At 42.2% G+C, this 19,526-nt stretch overlaps 3 protein-coding genes across 3 annotated transcripts; 2 read left to right on the forward strand and 1 right to left on the reverse strand.

Moving 5' to 3' along the window:
* The first annotated feature begins 13 nt into the window (after positions 1-13).
* On the forward strand, positions 14-2,431 carry L2HGDH (L-2-hydroxyglutarate dehydrogenase). Its single transcript, XM_018004535.2, has 3 exons — positions 14-333; positions 1,042-1,899; positions 1,957-2,431. Exons 1-3 carry the CDS (start codon positions 200-202, stop codon positions 2,348-2,350), a joined length of 1,386 nt encoding a protein of 461 aa, XP_017860024.1. The 5' UTR covers positions 14-199; the 3' UTR covers positions 2,351-2,431.
* Positions 819-6,057, reverse strand: Tango6 (transport and golgi organization 6). Its single transcript, XM_089465897.1, has 3 exons — positions 5,837-6,057; positions 3,573-5,783; positions 819-3,501 (listed from the first exon to the last, which is right to left on the reverse strand). Exons 1-3 carry the CDS (start codon positions 5,895-5,897, stop codon positions 3,005-3,007), a joined length of 2,769 nt encoding a protein of 922 aa, XP_089322023.1. The 5' UTR covers positions 5,898-6,057; the 3' UTR covers positions 819-3,004.
* Positions 6,058-6,194: 137 nt separating this feature from the next.
* Positions 6,195-19,446, forward strand: Nak (Numb-associated kinase). The gene is made up of 8 exons (XM_018002681.2): positions 6,195-6,879; positions 9,321-9,454; positions 9,513-9,646; positions 9,710-10,262; positions 10,322-10,983; positions 12,066-12,361; positions 12,580-12,828; positions 16,278-19,446. Exons 1-8 carry the CDS (start codon positions 6,732-6,734, stop codon positions 18,716-18,718), a joined length of 4,617 nt encoding a protein of 1,538 aa, XP_017858170.1. The 5' UTR covers positions 6,195-6,731; the 3' UTR covers positions 18,719-19,446.
* Positions 19,447-19,526: the final 80 nt, after the last annotated feature.

Consider the following 19,526-nt stretch of genomic DNA (forward strand, 5'->3'; position numbering starts at 1 on the left):
GATCTCTTGCGATCTCCCACCTCCCAATTAACGCCTTCTTTGCTGCCCGCTGGCTATGCTGCTAAGTTAAAATTCTCTGGTCGCTCAGTAACACTGCTCTAGTATTTTGGCACTGTGGCTGGAGGAGGAACGAATAGTTTGTGACAAGGTCAAACAAGGTCCTCAGCGAGAACAAAAGTGAAAGTAAAACAAACAAAAAATGTCACAGCTGTTGAAAATGTCGAGAGGTCAACTGCGGCAGCAGTACAAATGCGCTGCTGCATTCACTTCAGAGCTGCTGCCCTATCTCGATGGGCAGCACAGGTCGATGTCGTCGGCCACGGGCGGCAAAGGGTGCGTGCATAGTGATAAGAAAATTCGACAACCAACGCGTGTTGCTTGTAAAGACGAGACAGATAAATTTAATTTTAGATTTTCGTCTATTGCGAATCAACCTAAGAATAATTCAATATTTTGCTCTTTAAGCACATCATAAAATTCATTGGAGTAAATTTCAGCATATTTTGTGGGACATTTTTATGAAAAGAATTCCATTCGTAAAAAAGTTCCCATAATTTGTTCTTGTTGTACCAATTAGACATGACTGAATCGAATCAGCTGTTCCATGTTTAACCAACTACTGAGTCTGCTAATTGATATTCCAATCAGATGATAGCACGGAGTATCTTGTTTAGAGTTGCCAGCGATGATGTTAAGATATTTTCAGTTGAAATTGGCCAATTAATGAACTAAATAGATTAATATTGACTTATTTTTATTTTTATATTTATTAAAAATACTTATATACATATATGTAAATATAATAATAATTCATAAGATAGATTTTCAAGCATTTATTAGAGATTTTGAATTTGAAATTTCTCACTATTTATCTGTCTGCTAAATATCCCTTTGAAGGATATGCCATGTAACATTTCCCTTTACTTACCTAGGGCTCTAATTAGCCATATATTAGAAGTACTAGTCGCCATTCCAATTAAACATACTAGATTTACCCGTTCCAATAAGACGTATTTGTTTATATCTTCCGTTTCCTTCCAGTGAATACGATCTTGTAGTAGTGGGCGGGGGCATAGTAGGCGCGGCTTCGGCACGAGAGATCCTGCTGCGTCATCCGACACTCAAGTTGGCCATTTTGGAGAAGGAGCCCAAGCTGGCGATGCATCAGAGCGGCCACAACTCGGGCGTCATCCACGCGGGCATCTACTACAAGCCGGGCACACTGAAGGCTCGCCTGTGCGTGGAGGGCCTTAACCTGGCCTACAAGTATCTGGACGAGCATCAGATACCGTACAAGAAGTGCGGCAAGCTGATTGTGGCAACGGACGAGAAGGAGGTGAAGCTGCTGGAGGATCTGCATGATCGCGGCATCAAGAACCAGGTGCGGGATCTGCGCATGATCGACGGCGCTCAAATCAAGGAGATCGAACCGTATTGCCAGGGCCTCAAGGCGCTGCACAGTCCCCACACGGGCATCGTGGACTGGGGCCTGGTCACCCAGCATTACGGCGAGGACTTCAAGAGGGCAGGCGGCGACATCTACTTGAACTTCAATGTGACCAAGTTCACCGAAACCAAAGAAGGCTCCGACTATCCCGTCACCATACACAGTGGCAAGGATGGCCGGCAGGTGCGCACCAAGAATGTTCTCACCTGCGGCGGCCTGCAGTCCGATCTCCTAGCCGAGCTAACGGGCTGTCCGCGAGCGCCACGCATCGTGCCCTTCCGCGGCGAGTATCTGCTTCTGTCCAAGGAGAAACAGCACATGGTGCGTGGTAATATTTATCCAGTGCCGGATCCGCGCTTTCCCTTCCTGGGCGTCCACTTCACGCCGCGCATGGATGGAAAAATCTGGCTGGGACCCAATGCGGTGCTGGCAATGAAGCGGGAAGGCTATACGTGAGTAGACAACATATTAGATTCGAATCCATTCGTTATCCAATTCAATACGTACAGCTGGGGCGACATCAATCTGTTGGAGCTCTTTGATGCGCTGCGCTATCCAGGCTTCCTCAAGATGGCCAGCAAATACATAGGCTTCGGCTTCAGCGAGATGGCCAAGTCGGCGTTCATCAATCTGCAGGTGAAGGCGCTGCAGAAATACATCCCAGACATCACCGAATACGACATCGAGCGTGGGCCGGCAGGTGTGCGCGCCCAGGCGCTCGACTTGAGCGGCAATCTGGTCGATGATTTTGTCTTTGATCGCGGCGAGGGCAGCGGGGCGCTGGCCAAGCGGGTGCTCCATTGCCGCAACGCGCCATCGCCGGGCGCAACGAGCAGCTTGGCCATTGCCAAGATGATCGCCGACAAGATCGAAACGGAGTTTGCCATTGGCAAGGCCAACTAGTTCCAATTGGACTGCAACTAATATTTCTTATTGTGTGCATTTCTCTCTTATCCACTATAAAAGCATCAACTTTTTCGATCACGCCAACGTTTTACCATTGTTGATTCTCTTGTTTTTATTTCGCAAATGGATTTAATATCTATTTAGCTTCTGTTATTTTGTATATTTTTTACAAATGAATTTGAAGTTAATTAATTAATTAAGCTAATAAAATTAATTAATTGAAATTTGTAAATTTTGTATGTAGCTTCAAATATTTATTTATTTGTTTTCTTATTTTGTATATTTCTTTTGAGTGAACTTAAAGTTAATCAGATAACAAATTGAGCTTTCACTTTAATTTGTTGAGATGTGTGAAATTGATTTCAAATAAATGTCAATTTTTGTAAACAAAACTTTTTTTTATGGAATATATATAAGTTACAGAAATTGCATTGAATTCCTTTTCTATTATCTTTTTCAATTGGAATTCTTAGCTACTTGTTTTTAAGGTCTCTTACATGAAAAGTTTGATATATTGACTATTTGCATATTTCGTATAGCTTAGCTTAGTCCATGATCTATTTAAACAGTGTCCTTACAGCTACACCACAGATCCTCTTGTTTTTATCCGCTCTGCACATGTTATATCTTCTATCTTTCCGCCCCTTCTCTCTAATTCAGCTCCAGTATATGCCGCTTGCCTTTCGCTGAGGGTTCCTTAATGCCCAGCACCTTGATCTCTCTCTGCAGCTGCTGCACAGGTGCTTCGCTCTTAAGCAGCTCTCGACACTTTTCATTTATGACTTTGAGGCCATTGGCCGCATGTTGGCGCATTTGTGAATCACAGCTTTCGTTGGCCTCAATGGCACGCAGCAGCCGATAGATGGGCAAGAGCATGTCCTGGTAGTTCAACAGGTTGTCCATGCCGGACAATAGCTCGGCAAGCACCAGCAGGGCGCCACGCTTGGCAGGCAAATAGCGACCCGAGCTGAGCTCAGCGTCAATTAGCTGCAGCAGTTCCTGGAAGAAGCTGTGCACCTGGTAGGTCAGCAAGCGACAAAGCTGCGCCAGATTCGCATAGGCGGAGCTGCGAAATTCATCCAGCGGCGAGCGAGCGCCGTGCAGAAAGCAATTAATGAGGACGGCCTTATAACGATAGCAGAGAGGACCTGCATATGAAATGAAATTGATAAAAAAAAACTAAAAAATGTATAAAGGATATATAAGGATAATTATTTACCAATTTCTTGAGCTGCTTTTAGTATGGCTTCGCCCACAACCAGACGATAGTCGAGATCAGCTGTCTCTGATAGATATTCATCGCTGAGCAGGTCCAACACTTCGGCCTCCATGATGTGCACCAGCTGCACAAACAGACGGACGCAATTGAGAAATGTGTAAGACTCCTTCTGCTTCAGTGTGCTCAGTGCCAACGCTATGATACGATGAGATTGGGATAGAAAGGTGGGATCCTTGTTACGCAGCGCCTCCAGCATCAATTGTATGCCATAGACCTGCAGATGCGGCTGCTCGTTTTCGATGAGCTCACGTGCCTTCTGAAAGGAAGCGAGCGAAGCGGGAGCTGTTGAAGTCAGCCGGCTCGGCTGCTTCCCGTTAACCAATTCGAGCAGCGGCTGCAGAGCATTTAGCAGCAAAGGATTTGATGTTCCACTAGCCAATTTCTGCAGTGGCTGCTGCAGTTGGCGAGTGAACTCCGATAGCTGCATTTGCATTTGCTCGCTGCGCTCGAGCAGCTCCTGCAGCAGTAACAATATGAGCAACTGCATGTGTTCAGCCATCTCAGAAGGGTGCACTTTGATGGCCATCAATTGTGCCACCAGCTGAATAAAGTTTTTACTCTGAGTGGCTGCCAGCTGCGCCTTGAGCGGCTCATGCCAAACAAGCTGCTCTAGAGCCACGAGGAGCTCCAGCTTTAGATGATATTTCGAGTGCAGGAAATCCGCCAGTTCAGTTTCGGTGGACAGCAATTCAGTGCTTGCGGGTTCGTTGGCCTGGAGCTGCTGCAGCATTAGCCCAAGCAGAGCCAGAAAAATCTTCGCAGTTAACGTGTGATCGCTGCCAGCCTTGAGCAGAGCCGTCAGGGCTCGACAATAGTTTTCCTCCTCCTGTTGTTGCTCTACTTGAACTGTAACAAGACCAGACTGGGAGGATAGCTTGATAGCCAGGCGTGTATGTAAGGCTTGCCAAGGCGGCGGACCACTCAGTTCCAAGCTGTACAGGCGCTGCAGCACGGCAGGCAGCTCCTGCTTCGATTCCCTATTATCCAAGCATCGCAATATTAAAGCAGCCAATGCCTTTCGCTCAGTTAGCATCTGTGGGAGGTGTTTGTATAACTGCAGGAGAAGCGGCACAAAGGGCACCAGTAGCACGCTGGGCAAACAAGCGACACTGGAGCTGCAGAAGAGTTGCTCCCAGAGACGAATACACGCGCATAGCTGAGCCTGTTCCCAGATGATAAGGCCATTCAGTAAGTCAACGGGAGATGTCAAAGGTAGCCAATGGCTGCTGAGTAAACGCTCCACGCACTCACGATTCTCCACATTCAGTTCGTAGAGACGACGCAGACTTAGCACGCCCGCCATTATGCCATTCGCCTGCATGGCACAGAAGTCGAAGATCTGCTCAATCAGGCGCTGCTGCAGACGCAACGAAAAGCCGCGCTGCGCCACAATCTGAGCCACGATTTCAGCGCTTTGCGTGGCGTTCGGTGTTTGCAGAGCAGCCAAGAGGCTGGCAAAGCCATGCGTTGCGCCCAGTTTGCTCAACAGTTGATGATGGAGCTCTTTGACCAATGGAGCAGACAGATTTGGAGTTGCCTTCAGCAACAGCACGTGTCTAAAGTAATCCGCTTTGGATTCACTCTGCCACAGATAAGCGAGTGCCGCATTCAGTTGCAGAAGCTGTTCCTGACTGGGCTGACCTACGCGCAGACTAATCACGGCCGCCAGCAGATCTCGCTGCACCAGCTCCATGGCATTTGCTATGTGCAGCTGACGAATGGTCAGCAGGCGAATGAACATTTGTACACTGAGATAAACCAAAGAGCGATAGCAGCTGACACGCTGAACATCCTTGAAAACGGCTGAATTATAGAAATCTTCATGCAGTTGCGAACGCAACGCATAATAGCTGAGCTCCTGCGTGGTCCGTATGCAAAGTTTTAGATGAGCCACCGAAATTAAATCCTCCTTTGCATCACTGTGGAAATTTATGTTGATGCTCAACGTGTGCAGCACGTGCAACAGTTGGATGATATAGCAATTGACGCAGTTTTTTAAATCAATCTCATCACTCTCCTTCTCCACTTGTAGCGCTATGCACAGCTCCTGCATTTGCTCCTTTAAATCCTTTTGAATATATTTCGACAATATTTTTAAATTAGACTGAAGAACTTCCAATCCAGCGCTGTCCACCGACTCTTTTCCACCGGCTGCAATATACAATTTATTATTGGCATCATAATTATAAGCCCGCTTTACTTACTTGCAGCATGTTTAAAGTTTAAATTTTCCAGCAATGCAAAATATTTAGCTGTATTAATCATTGCGCGCAAATTTCAACTGCGCATAGAATTGTTTTGTAAAAATTAGACAGCTGTTATGCAAACAATGTGGCAACGCCAAACAGCAGGTGTAATGCCAGCATGACACTAGCAATTTTCTATATGTCTTAAATATTGTTCATACCGTACACAATAAAAAAATGTTTGCACATTTAAATTTTTACAAAATTTTAAGAAATGCAATATTTAAGTAAATGCTTTACTTGAAACCTACTCACGCAAGCACGGAAATTGCGTGCCGATTGGCACACCAATTGCACAGCTCTAATTCTTTTTATCGGCTGGCAACCTTGCACAGTTAGTGAAATCCAATTTAATTGCAGCTAAAATTCGTTCGCTTTTTTTGTGTGCTGCAAATATTGTAAATAGTTATATAGACCAACAATAATGTGCAACTTCAATAAATAGTAATAATACCAAATATCGTTGATTTCGTAAAGCAATAGCTTGCCGTAAAATTTGTACGTGTAAATCAGGAAAATCGAACAACTTTCTTTTTCCATAGTGTGAGTGCGTGTGCCTGTGTGTGTAAAGTGTGCGAGAGCTATTGTGTGTGTGTATGTGTGCTTGCATGTGTATCGCTGCCATGCAAATGCGAAAAAGCGCAGCGTAAATTACAAAACTACGCAACAATAAAAGTTAATTAAACTAGAAAAAGTCGAGTTAATTATACGGCTAGCGGGAAGATACACACGCCGATCGTTGTCGAACGCCCACGCAATTAAAACACACACAATCACCTGCCGACGTCGACGTTGACGGCGCCGTCGCTGCTGCTGCTGCAGTAAACAACAGCAACTAAAATAGAACATAAAAATGAAGAAAATCCTGTCGAAGTTCGACAGAAATGAGAAATTGGAAAACTCGCACAACAGCTCCTCATCCAAGGAGACTAACAGTTTCGTCGGCAAGGTCTTCACAGTCGGACGCGTCACGGTCACCGTCGAGGATGTCTTGGCCGAAGGTGAGTACGAGTGCGAGAGGGAAAGTGAGCTGCTTATCAGATTTAAATATGTATGTATGTTTTATGAATGCGAGTGTGTGTGTGTGTGTATGTGCGTAAAGCATTACACCACAAGACATTGCCACCAGATTTAAATTGTGTTAGCCAGATTAGATAAAAATTGTGAAATATACACATACATATATGTATATATATATATATGTATGCTAATGTGTTTTACTTTTTTAATGTGGGGCGTAAACAGCTGCATCTCCCGCTTTGGCAATTTGTCGGCGCCACTTGTCGCGTGCTGCCCGACTGGGCACAAAGAAATTGTCGATTCCGTTTTCTACTATACAAATTAATAGAAATTCAATCAATTATACACATTAATCAAGCCAATAAAGCAAACATTTTATATATTTTGCTATTTCTCTTTCCTTACGCTTGCAAACAAAGCTCTGGCAATAGTTGTCATCCGCAAAAGGCAGAGTTCAACCGCAATGCTGATGCTCTAGCCTTTTTATGGCTAGAAATATGTGAGATGTGAAAGAAGGGAAATATTTGTGAGCTTTGTTAGTTTGGCTCTTTGGATATTTTAGTTGAACTTCTTACTATTTAATAAATCAAATTATCAAGTCAATTTACTTTTTTTAAGTTTCTTATAGTTAGCTATACAAGTTGGTTGCTTTTGATAAATACAGATGTTTTTAGCTTTCGCCGGCCAGCCGCACACACTGCCACAGCCCAAGGCAAGTTGCAGAGATTGCCAATGTCCTTGAAGTGAAGTGAATAATATCCTGCACTGCAAAATGCCCCCCTCAATCGTCGAGTGCTTGGCAAATAGCAGCTACTATTTTCAACAGATGCTCAACATATTATTTGCATTTATTATTGTCCTATTGGTCTTGTGTATATATGTATTCATTTGTATATGTGTGTGTGTGTGCGTAAGGCCCGTTCTTCCACCTTTTACTTGGCTACAATTATTGATATATTTGTGGTTTATTTTCATTTTTGGCTATTTTTGCAACTTGGCAGGCAATGCTGTTATTGCTATTGACTATAGAATGTCGGCGTCAGCTGTTGTTGTTGTTGCTGTCGTTTGACTTGACTGTTAATTGACCAGCGTTGCCAGCACGTTAAGAAACAAAAACCCATTGCATGACTAAGTGCGCAAGCAAATGCCAAATCATAAGGAGTTAGCCACGCTTGCTTGCCGATATCTTTCTTAGTCATTATTTTGGACAGTTTCTTATTCGAATTTTCATTAACGCCACAAATTACAATTGTAACTGTGCATTGTTGTTGTTGGCTTTTGATATGCATGCGCTGCCAACCTTCAGCATTGATTAACATTTGACTTTATAATTTCACAAACGCCAACTAAAAAGTCGAACACAAATCAAGCACAGCTACAGTTACAATTACAATCACACACACATATATATATATATATATGTATATGTACAAACACGCATGCTTGTCGCATTTGTGTTGTCTGTGGGTTCCCTAAATGATTTGTATGTGTGTATGTTTTATTATTCTTGTCATTGTTGCTGCTACTGTTGTTGTTATTATTATTGTTGTTGTTTTACGTGACCTTCAGTAGCTTTGTACAAATGTACACATGTACCCATTATGTATGTAGTATGTATATTACGTCGCTTTTTATCATTCATTGGAGTGGCAGCAGAGTAAGGAAGGGTGAAACTACTTGGTCGGTCGGGCTGTGTTTGGGGGGTATAGAGCCAGAGGTACGATAACATTAACGCCGTTTGTTGTTTGTTTGAATGAAATATTCCAGAATAGTTATATACACTATATAGCTGGCATAGCTAGGACAGAAGTAGATAAGGCTTGATTGATTTCAATTTGAAATATACAAATGAATACACGTTCATAAGTATTAAGTAAAATTACTTTGAATACGTTACAAAAGATAACTGTCCTAACGCTTAACAGACGTGAGTAAATGAAGGCGTATGCTAATAACATATCCAATTCATGGAATGTTGTACATATAAGTTGCCTATCATTGGTATATGTATTTATTGTCAACAAAGCATATTGTGTTAATTTTACTGTTATTGATATTTAAAGCTAAATAGCTTCTAATTCTATAAGCTGTCTGTTATTGGTGTAGATATTTAATGTCAAATATTATTAACATGGCATATCAACTTGAGCTCACTGTTATTGATATCATTACATTTCCAACCAATCCGCTTCTTGCTTCATTAGCACCTAAATTTTAGTTTTGTTATTGTGTTTTAATTCAAAACCTTTCTCGACCAATCTAACAACTTAAGAATTATACCCTTCATTGTTATAGTATACAAATATTGGCGGCTTGTTGGCCTTCAGTTGATGTGGTTTTTGCCAGCTGTAGACAGTCTAGACTTTACAATTGATTTAAATCTATAATGATGACTAATAACGAATGTATTCCCTCATTGCAGGCGGCTTTGCCATGGTCTTTCTGGCACGTGGCAATGGCGGAGGCAGTGCATCAACCACCAAATACGCACTCAAACGAATGTACGTCAACAATGAACACGATCTGAATGTGGCCAAGCGTGAGATACAAATTGCCGTAAGCGATAGTACATAAAATATATGAACATTTGCTAAACCGTTTCATTCCATTGCAGAGCAATTTGAGTGGACACAAAAATATCATCGGTTATGTGGACTCGAGCATTACGTCAACTGGAAACGGAGTGTGCGAAGTGCTGCTACTGATGCCATACTGCAAGCATCACATGCTGGCCATGATGAATGCGAGGTATGGTTAATTTATGTAAATGCAAAATATTCGTGTATTTATGTAGTATCTCTTTGATTGTAGATTGCACGTTGGCTTCACCGAGCAGGAAGTGTTAACCATCTTCTGTGATATTGCCGAGGCCGTCTCACGTTTGCATTACTGCCAAACGCCCATTATTCATCGAGATCTGAAGGTCGAGAACATATTGCAAACGGATGCTGGAAATTTCGTACTCTGTGACTTTGGCTCGGCCACGGCTAAAACTCTGAATCCTCAACAGCATGGCGTCAGTGTGGTCGAGGAGGAGATACAGAAGTATACAACGCTGTCGTATCGTGCACCCGAAATGATTGATCTTTACAGTGGGAAGAGTATTACGACTAAAGCGGATATTTGGGCTCTGGGCTGTATGCTCTACAAGCTATGCTTCTTTACCCTGCCTTTTGGCGAGAGCACGCTGGCCATACAGAATGGACAATTCGCCATACCAGATAACTCCAAATACTCGCGTGGCATACATCAATTGATTAAGTATATGCTCGATACGGACATGGAACGACGTCCCAACATTTGGCAGGTGTGCGAAGTGGCATTCCGGCTGGCGGGTAAAGATAATCCCGTACAGAATTTGCATGTAAGTTAAATTTTACCAATAGAGGAGGATTATCATGTTAATGGTATTTTGCTTTGCAGAAATCCGCTATGCCCAATTTTGACCAGCTGTTGGTGCCTCCGTTTGAGTCGGAGGCAAAGCGCATCAGTGCTGCAGCCAAGGCAGCTAAGCCGCAACAAAATGTATCTATAGTGGAAGCTGGCACCAGTGTGGCGCCGCGTTCGCGACCAAAAGGCTCCAGTTCAGTGCACGGCCAGAATGCATTGGGTCTGGGTCTACCGCCCAGTCCACTGCCTCGTCAGAATATAACATCGCCGCAACCACAAGCCGTAGTCGAGCAATTCCAGGCAAACTTTCCAGCAATGCCAGCAGTAGCCCCCACAACAGCACCAGTAGCAACTGCACCACCGCCAGCACCAACTGTGCCGGTAACAGCAGCTGCAGCAGCAAGTGTAGTGGCTCCCACAGCTGTGAACAACCTGTTCGAGTCGAGCGTCTATCCGGATCCCTTCAATGAGGCAGCCATAGCAGTTGCACCTGTTGCAGCTGCCGGAACAGCCCCAACAGCAGCAGCAGCAACAGTTGTTGCCAACGATGCCACCAGTGAATTGCCAGAGACATCACTCAATGAATTAGGCGTGACCGGCAGTGTCGGCACACCCACCAAGCACATGCTCACACCGCCCAAAACGAGCGGCGCCGGACATCGCAGGAATGTCAGCGACACCTCGGCCTTCAATAAGTAAGTCCCACATGAATATTAGCCACATCTGGTTATCTCTATTTGTGTGTGTCTGCTCTTCTCTTGCTTTCACTCTCAACGCCCACGTTTTTACTTGTGTTTTCTCATTACACTCCCAAGAGCTACAAATGACGACGATGAACAGCCGCAAAGTCAATAAAAAGACATAAGATATCATGTGCTCCCTCTTGGCTCCACATGAAAAATACGCACAAATTTTATTACACACATTTCACAATATTTATTTCCCCATAACTTTTGTGTTTTATTGCTCCTTACATTCAAGCCTTAAACATGGGTTTCAAATATGTGCAAAACGATATATGTATTATACAGTTATGCGTATACATATATAGCAAGGGCCAAGACTGTTCATTTTATATATAGAACTTGTTAGTGGCTTAGCTAAAGGCATGCTTAATCTAGATCACATACAAACTTTTGATCCTAACTAAAGTGATTAAAAGAAAACAAACAACAATTTTTTGAGACTATAGTCATATATCCAGTTGTATATAGGAAAAATCAATAATTATTAGAAGTCAACACAGATATCGAAATACGCTTTATTTATCAAAGAGACCTACTATATATCTCTTAGAGCGATTAGGCTAACAAAGCTTTAAAAAGGTTCTTATACCACCAACTAAATTTACTTTAATTTGACTAATAATTGAAGTTAATGCCTCTATGCCTCTAAAAATTGATTTCTTTTTTAATGAAAAGGACTCGTATTACTTTTTGAAAAGCTCTTAGTTCGACTGAACTCAAATCGGAACGAATTATTAAAATACCTTTCATTTCACAAATAAATTAACTACATTTTGATAACACTATACTAATTCATGAAATTTAATAATTGTTTAATGTTTTTATAAAAAAAAAATTAATCTTCCCACACTAATGCTCACAATTATGTTACCCCTCTTGAAATGGTAGCAAATTGAGGGCATCTCTTAATCTAATCTCTATCCAAGTAATTGATTTGATACGCTATCTCTTCCTCCCCTCTCATCTGTCACCTGATGCTCATTTCCATTTCCGTACACTCATAATTGCATTATTTTGTTGCGCCGTCGCAGAACCTTTGCCAATGAGACCAGCCAGTTCCTGGCGCCGTATAACAACAACATTGCCATGTGCGGAGATGGACCGCCGAATGCGTCGTTGGCCAGCGCTGCCTCCAATCCGGGAATCTATGCCAGCAGCAGTGCCACGGTCACATCCCTGTCCAGCAACGAGCTGGCGCGCCAGACCATGGACAAGCGTGTGGAGGCCTGGAATCCGTTCGAGGAGGAGCAGCCATTCAGCCAAATGACCGAGGATCACATATTTGAGGTCGAGTTCGATAAGATAAGACAGCGGGGCAGCCAAGGCAGTGAGTAAACAATGACCTGAACCTATAACATTATATAAACAACTTGTCGCATCAATTTGTCAATCAGTCAGTTAATCAATCAATCAATAAATTTTTGAAGTAACTTAGTGACTTAGTAATGAATCAATCAGGCAATCGATCAACCAATTCAACGGATTTTTAATTCATGTGGTACTCAATCAATTAATCAGAAACTCATGATCTTTCATCTCTCACAGGTATAACAGCGAAATCTGCATCCACAACGTCAACGCTAACGCCCACGGAACAAAATGTGGCTTCTGCACCAACAGCTGGAGCAAACGTAACGGCAACGACAGCCTTGACAGCTCCTCCTCCGGCTCCAATGGGCGCGGCTGTGTCGCCCACTCCGGCAACTGCGCTGGCTGAGGATCCGTTCGGCTCGGCGCCGTTCAGTTTGCCGCCCGGTCTGCGCGAGAAGGCGAGCTCGTTGCGCAAAACTGGAGGTAAAGCATGAAATTTGTAAAATTCTTATTGTTGCCAAGCCAGAAATACGTTTAGTTTCTCGATTGTTGCTTTTGTTGCTCTCAATCTCTCTCGATCTAGAAAGTGAAAATGAATTGAACGTAGACGTAGTCTAAAATACCCATCCACAGTAGAGTAACAACAACAGCTTCAACAGCCACAGCAACAACAACAATTACAACAACTGCAGCAGCAGCAACAACAGCAGCCAAAGCAACAGCAACAACAGCAGCAACATCGACAACAACTACAACAACAGACGTCCAGTAAAAAAGAAAAAAGAGAGGATTCTCATGAGAGAGAAAGAAATCCTCATAGAACAGACAAACAGAAAGTGAGCGATTGGTTTGAGACAGAGAGAAAGAGAGAGAGAGCGAGAGAGAGAGAGAGAGAGAATGAGAGTGGGTGTAGGTGTGTGAGAGAAGTGGGGAAGTAGTATTTTGCTTCGGAGTGCCATAGATCGACCGACGATCCTCATGTTGCGACAAATCTACTGTCAAAGCTTACTTAAAACTATTCTATAAAATCTATATATACATATATTCACATATGTATATCAATATTTTGTTTGTAAATATTCGAAATGCACAATTACTAACCAACAACAGTTTGGCACATTTGTTGTATATAGTATACTCTATTATACATACAAATATACAATATATATTTTCTAGTATGTTGCAACATTAATTTGACAAACAGACAAAGCCGAGTTGATCAACCACTTTGTCTTTAACTATAACTTTAATCTTAACTTCAACTCCAATCTAAGCGCTTCTAACAAAAACAAATATTTGGTGCTGGTTCTATGCTAGAGAAACAATTATTAACTTAGTAACAGTAACCGTAGCAGTAACTGTAACAGTAACAGTAATTTTAACAGTAACTGTAATTAGTGGTTGTGGTTTCGTTTAACCAAAAACAATATTCAAAAATTTCAATTATAATTATGTATTTTAACATTTGGACTATGTATGTATATGTCAAAAGGCAGCTAAACAGAGTAAATGTTAATGTAAATGTAAATGTTAACAGTGCAGACAAGTGTTAAGCCACTACCCATACAAAAAGTGTGTTCTCTGTGTTGTATTGTTAGTGGTGTCTCACATAATAACAGTACAGCAAATTACATGACAGCAAATGTTATGCTAAGTAAGTTAGTAACAGCCCAATTACAGATAAAATGGTTCTTAAAACCTTGAACAGTGTCAGGGCTGTTATGTAAACATAACAGAAATTTGGTATGTTTACATTAATCAGAGACCTCTTACACATAACATAACAGCAAATGTAAAACAAAAACTGTTATGGCAACAGCTCAAAGAACTAATTGCAGCTTTTTCATAATTTTCTTTGGATTTTACTATTGCCTTTCGACATATACTTCAGTCTTTTTGGGTCAACTTGATTGTACGTTACCATGCGCTCTACTTCTGTGTGTTTTTCTGTAAACTAAATTAAGGCTAAACAATATATCAAAATATGATTAAAACAAAACTTAAAAATTATGAAAATGTGTTTTAAAGCAATAATTTGCTGCATATCATCAAATTCGACAACCATTTATTAAGCTAATTAAAATATATATTCAAGTCGTGCAATTCTAAACATTTTATGCTAAATTACTAAAGATTATAAATTAGGCAAATTAAAAAATTTACTTTAATTAATTTCATAACAATTTTTATTTTATGCTTTCCCAACTTTGCAAAGTTCGCGTTAAACTGCGTTCGTTGCGGATGTGGCGGCAATTAAGCAAATGAGATGCAATGCAACAAAATTGTTAATAATATAATTAAACAAATGTCCAATCAATGCTAGACAATATATATCTATATATATTTGCATAATGTCCAAGAGGCAAAGAGAGATCATTCGTTCCTGGAAAAAAGCGATCACAAAATAAAAATATTGTTCAATTAGATGTTCAAATGCAACCTGTTAATACTTGTATATAAAATTATTAAACAAAACAAAAAGAAAACTAAACTATTCGAACTTAAAGTATTATTCCAAAGAGTAAACATCTAGTTTTAAAAATCAAAGAACCATATATATGTGTACATACTATATGTATATATATATATAAATGATGAACAAATATGAAGCGCAATGAAAAGCAACACAAAAAGTCAGGTAAAGATAGAAACATAAACCTAATTAGCAACAGCAAATGCAACTTACAATTGACAGATATATATATCTATATACACACGCAAATATATAAAAACCAAAATATATATTTATATATAAACAAATGTTGAATGAAGAAGAAATTGTATAAGCGTTAAGCAGCAAAAAGTTACAAACGATTTCAAATGCAATAAACCAAAAGAAAAATCAAATGAAAACAAATTTAATTAGCTTAACTTAAGCCGCGTTCACTACAGTGAATGCTCGATAGTATTAAATTGATGGAAATAGAATGAATTTAACTGTAAAGTTCTCCTTTCGAGTTTTCACTTCCTTTGCGAGCATTCACTGTACTTGAAATAAAATGGGATTTATCAATAACTATAACTATACTAACACCAAACGGCTATGCACAGGATATCATTAACTAAAATATTTTAAGTTTATTATAATTTAAGAAAGCATTTCAGTTTAATAACAATATTTTTGGACGCAAACAGTAGAGACTGTCTAATGAAAAAAGCAAGACATTTGTTCAAAAATATTTCAATAATTAAATTAAATAATTATATTCTATTGAATTTTAACTAAATCAATATGATATGGAATACAGATACATAGAATATATATATATTCTATATCTTATCGATATAAAATGCAAGATCTAACTAGTTAACCTTCTATAGATTCCTTAAACTTTTAACACAATCTTCCAGACAAAAACTTATCTGTTAGAAAGAATAAAAATATCTATATATAATCTATAGCTATATGAAACAAGTATTTGAATGAAATGTTAATTATATATGCATGAGAGTATTCAGTTTAGCATAGACAAAAGATATGTTCCTTTATGTAAATTGAAGTCCAGATCTTTGATCCAACTAACCCATCACAGCCTGCAGTACAGCTTACATAGATAAGTGATATTCTCCTTTATGATATGGAATTCCAGATCTTTGATCTTCCGTCAAATTAGTTATATCGTCCTGTGCATAGCCCACTTGAAGAACTGTATTCATAAATCATCGTTTAACTCACAGCTCCCAGGATGGCATCAAGGACGTCATATTTAACTAACCAACCCACACACATACATGTACATGTACAGATGCACAGCTCATAGATACTCACACACAGCTCTACAGAATGTCTATATAGCATTATACATACTTATAATAAGCATATGATCGTGTAATCCTAATCCCGGACAGAACTGTCCAACTGTCAGCCATGTCGCACTCGAACTAGTCCGTAAACTCATAAACTGCATAAAAGTACTTGATCTCATTCACAGCCAAATTCATTGTGAGCTGCTCGTCAGGCAGCGGTGGCACGCCCAGCATCCCAGCAGCAGGCAATGCCATCTCATCCAGTTCATCCAAATGGCTGCTGTCCCCGACACTAGAGGAGGACAAAACGTCGCTGATAAGTCGTCTGAAAACGGACTCCGATGGCGCTGGCCTCGGGCTGCAGAGTGAGAGCGGCTCTGTGGGCACGGGATTCGTGAAGCTGCCGCTGGAGGATCGCAACAAGTATGAGAAGCTGCGCAGCAACGATCAGCCCACATCCGATGACTCCGACTCGGAGTTCTTTCAGCAGGACAGCGACGATGCTGGCGGCGGCGGCATCGGCGTCGGCGTCGTCGTTGGCGGCGGCAGCGCCAAAAAGGCGGCCATCTTTAAGCAGATCGTGACGAACAACATACCAGAGACCATACACAAGATCCAACAGGTGGCCTACCAGAAGGTGGACAAGACAACGCACCTGCCCATTGTGAAGAAACTGCGCCAGACGGCGACCACAAAGCGACCCTCATCGTCGGCACAGCAGGCGGCCCAGCAGCTGAACCTAATGGCCGCCGCCGTGGCTGCCCAGGCAGCTCAGCAAGCGGCCCAAACGGCAGCGGCGGCGGCCAATGGGGAATCGGACGATGATGCCGATTCCATTGGCTCGGCCAGCGATTTGCGTGCCGAGGATGATGATCTATTTGATGAGAATCCGCGCGCCACCCAGGCCAAGCCACGGCGTGTGGTGCCCCTGGATATGGACGGGATCAGCGAGAGCGTCAAAACCTGCAGCAGTTCGGCTTATCATGCGGAGTGCGAGAGCGTCACCACACACGAGGATGATGTGCGCAGTCGCGTCGTGGTCAAGGTGCGCATGCGCAAAAAGGATCGCTCCGCAGCAGTGGCAGCGGCCAGCGGAGACGCCAATACGGGCTGCGTGGGCAGTGGTGCCGGCAACGAGGAGCTGAGTCCCACGTCCAGTGATTTGCTGCACAAATTTGGCGATCGTCCGCTGCTACTGGACGATGAGCTGGACTATGGTTCGGCGGAGAGCAAGAGCAGCAACGAATCCTCAGCACCTGCAGCCAACGAACCTGCTGAGCCTGAAGAGCTGGACGTGTTTGCCATGGCGCCCTTCAAGCTGCCCGTCGGCAAGCCGCTCAAGCGTGTAACAAAACCCAAACAGCCGCGCCCGCGACCCAGCGAACCGGAAATGTGGACATCCACGCCGGTCAAGGGTGCGCCCGAGACGCCGACCAGTCAGGCGGCAAACTTTGCCAATTTCCCAGCACAGCAGGAGCAACTGCAGCAGGAGCAGCAGCAGCTGCAGCAACCGCAGCTCGATGAGTTCAATGAGCCCATATTCAATCCATTTATCGAGCAGTCCATTAACAAGGAGCAGCAGCAGCCACTGGATGATGGCGAGCAACGTGATCTCTTTGGCTCGGAGCCATTCCCACAGGTAATACGCAAATGTGTTGTCGTTACGCCCGATCCGCTCCAGCTCCACTATCCCAACCACAACAACAATAACAACAACAACAATGTGATTAAAATGAATGCTGTTGCACCGGTTGTCACAATCAATCATTCGATAATAATTAATAAAACGCCCGAACCGTTGTCCAACCACCAACCGAACAAGAGCTCCTGCAGTGTCTATGTGAACGCCATCAGCTCCTGCTCCTTGCCAGCTCCAGCTCCAGTTCCAGTACCTAGCACACAGCATGCCCAGCCGCCTGCAATCACAATCGCCATTGCAGCTGCAGCTGCAGCTCCAGCTCCAGCTCCAGCTTCAGCTTCAATACCACCAGCACCACCAATACAGCCCGCACCACACTTGCAGCCACTGCTGCCCATTGCCGATAATGGTTTTGTGCAAATCTCTCAAGAACGCTGCTCGGACTATACACCCGACGATGAGGAGGAGCCCGTGGTGCTGCGCTCTGCCCAGCTGGTGGCAGACAACGATGCGCCAGCAGCAGCAGCAACTGCGACGGCTTCAGCCACGGCCTCCTCTGTTAAAGCCAAGAAGGAAAAGTCCCATTTGGCTGTGAGAGCGCTGCCGGCCAAGCTCACCCAAAAGGTCAAGGGACATGCCTATAAAAAGGTGAGCGCTGGCGCCCTCGGTTCCACTTCATCCCTCAGCTCGGGCAGCAAACAGAAGCATCATCGCCTCCAGTACCAATCCCATGACGACGATGACGATGTCAATGTAGTCGGCGGCTTGGCTCAGGACGAGAATCGCAGCAACTTTCAGTCGAATACCATTCAGAACTCCGCCAAGACGGGCTTCAGCAATATGAGCTTCGAGGACTTTCCATCCGATCAGGAGATCGATCGCATGTCCAAGACGATACCGTTCGAGGTGGTGCGTAAGGAGAAGATGCTGCTCGAGGCTGAAAAGAAATTCGGCTCGCTAAAGCGACGCAACAATTTGTTCTCCTAAAACCGTTAACCGTTTACAGTTGCGTCTGTGCTTATCGGCACGCTGTTATCAGCGCTAGTGGAAAATTCCTAAGCAAACAAAAACAGAGTAGAGACTGAGACAATGTTTCAAAAAATTTGCTAGATGAAAGGCTGTTGCTTTTCTCTCAGTGTGCATATTTACTCTATTTTTTATTTGTATTTAATTTTTTTATTTGTTATGCGTTCCTTTTATACTTTTTATTAGCAGCTGCCACAGTTACAAATACAAACACACACACTGTACTTCCAAGCACATAGAAATACATATATAAATATATATATTGTAGACGATTTACCGTTCAAGCGCAGATCATGTATTTTTTGAGAATAGTATTTCTCTGGCTTTTTTGAACCCAGAGCTTAAAAATCCAATAAGAAAAGTAAAAAAAATAGCAGCTCATCTACATCTATATATATATGGCAAAAGATATATATACATATAACTAATAACTGTTATTTAGTGAAAACAATAATTAAAAGAAAAAAAACTAAATTAGTTTTAGCACATTTGTTCGATCGACCAGAGATGTTGCTTTATGCATTATATAGAATTTATACGATTGCGTAAGTTTACCAAAGTTACAATTATTGTTTATGGCATTTTCCCTTTGATTTGCATTGTCAAATTAATACTATTATTTATTTATATATATTACATTATCTATACATAAATACATATATAATCTTTATATACATATATATACAAAACATCAATGTGATTATAATACCCTCTAACACGCTAACAAGATGAAAGATCAATTAAAAAAAAAAAAAAAGCCAAAAAAAAA

The sequence above is a fragment of the Drosophila arizonae genome, chromosome 3, assembly GCF_054131065.1.
Source record: "Drosophila arizonae isolate 15081-1271.41 chromosome 3, UAZ_ARI_1.0, whole genome shotgun sequence".
NCBI lineage: Eukaryota > Metazoa > Arthropoda > Insecta > Diptera > Drosophilidae > Drosophila > Drosophila arizonae.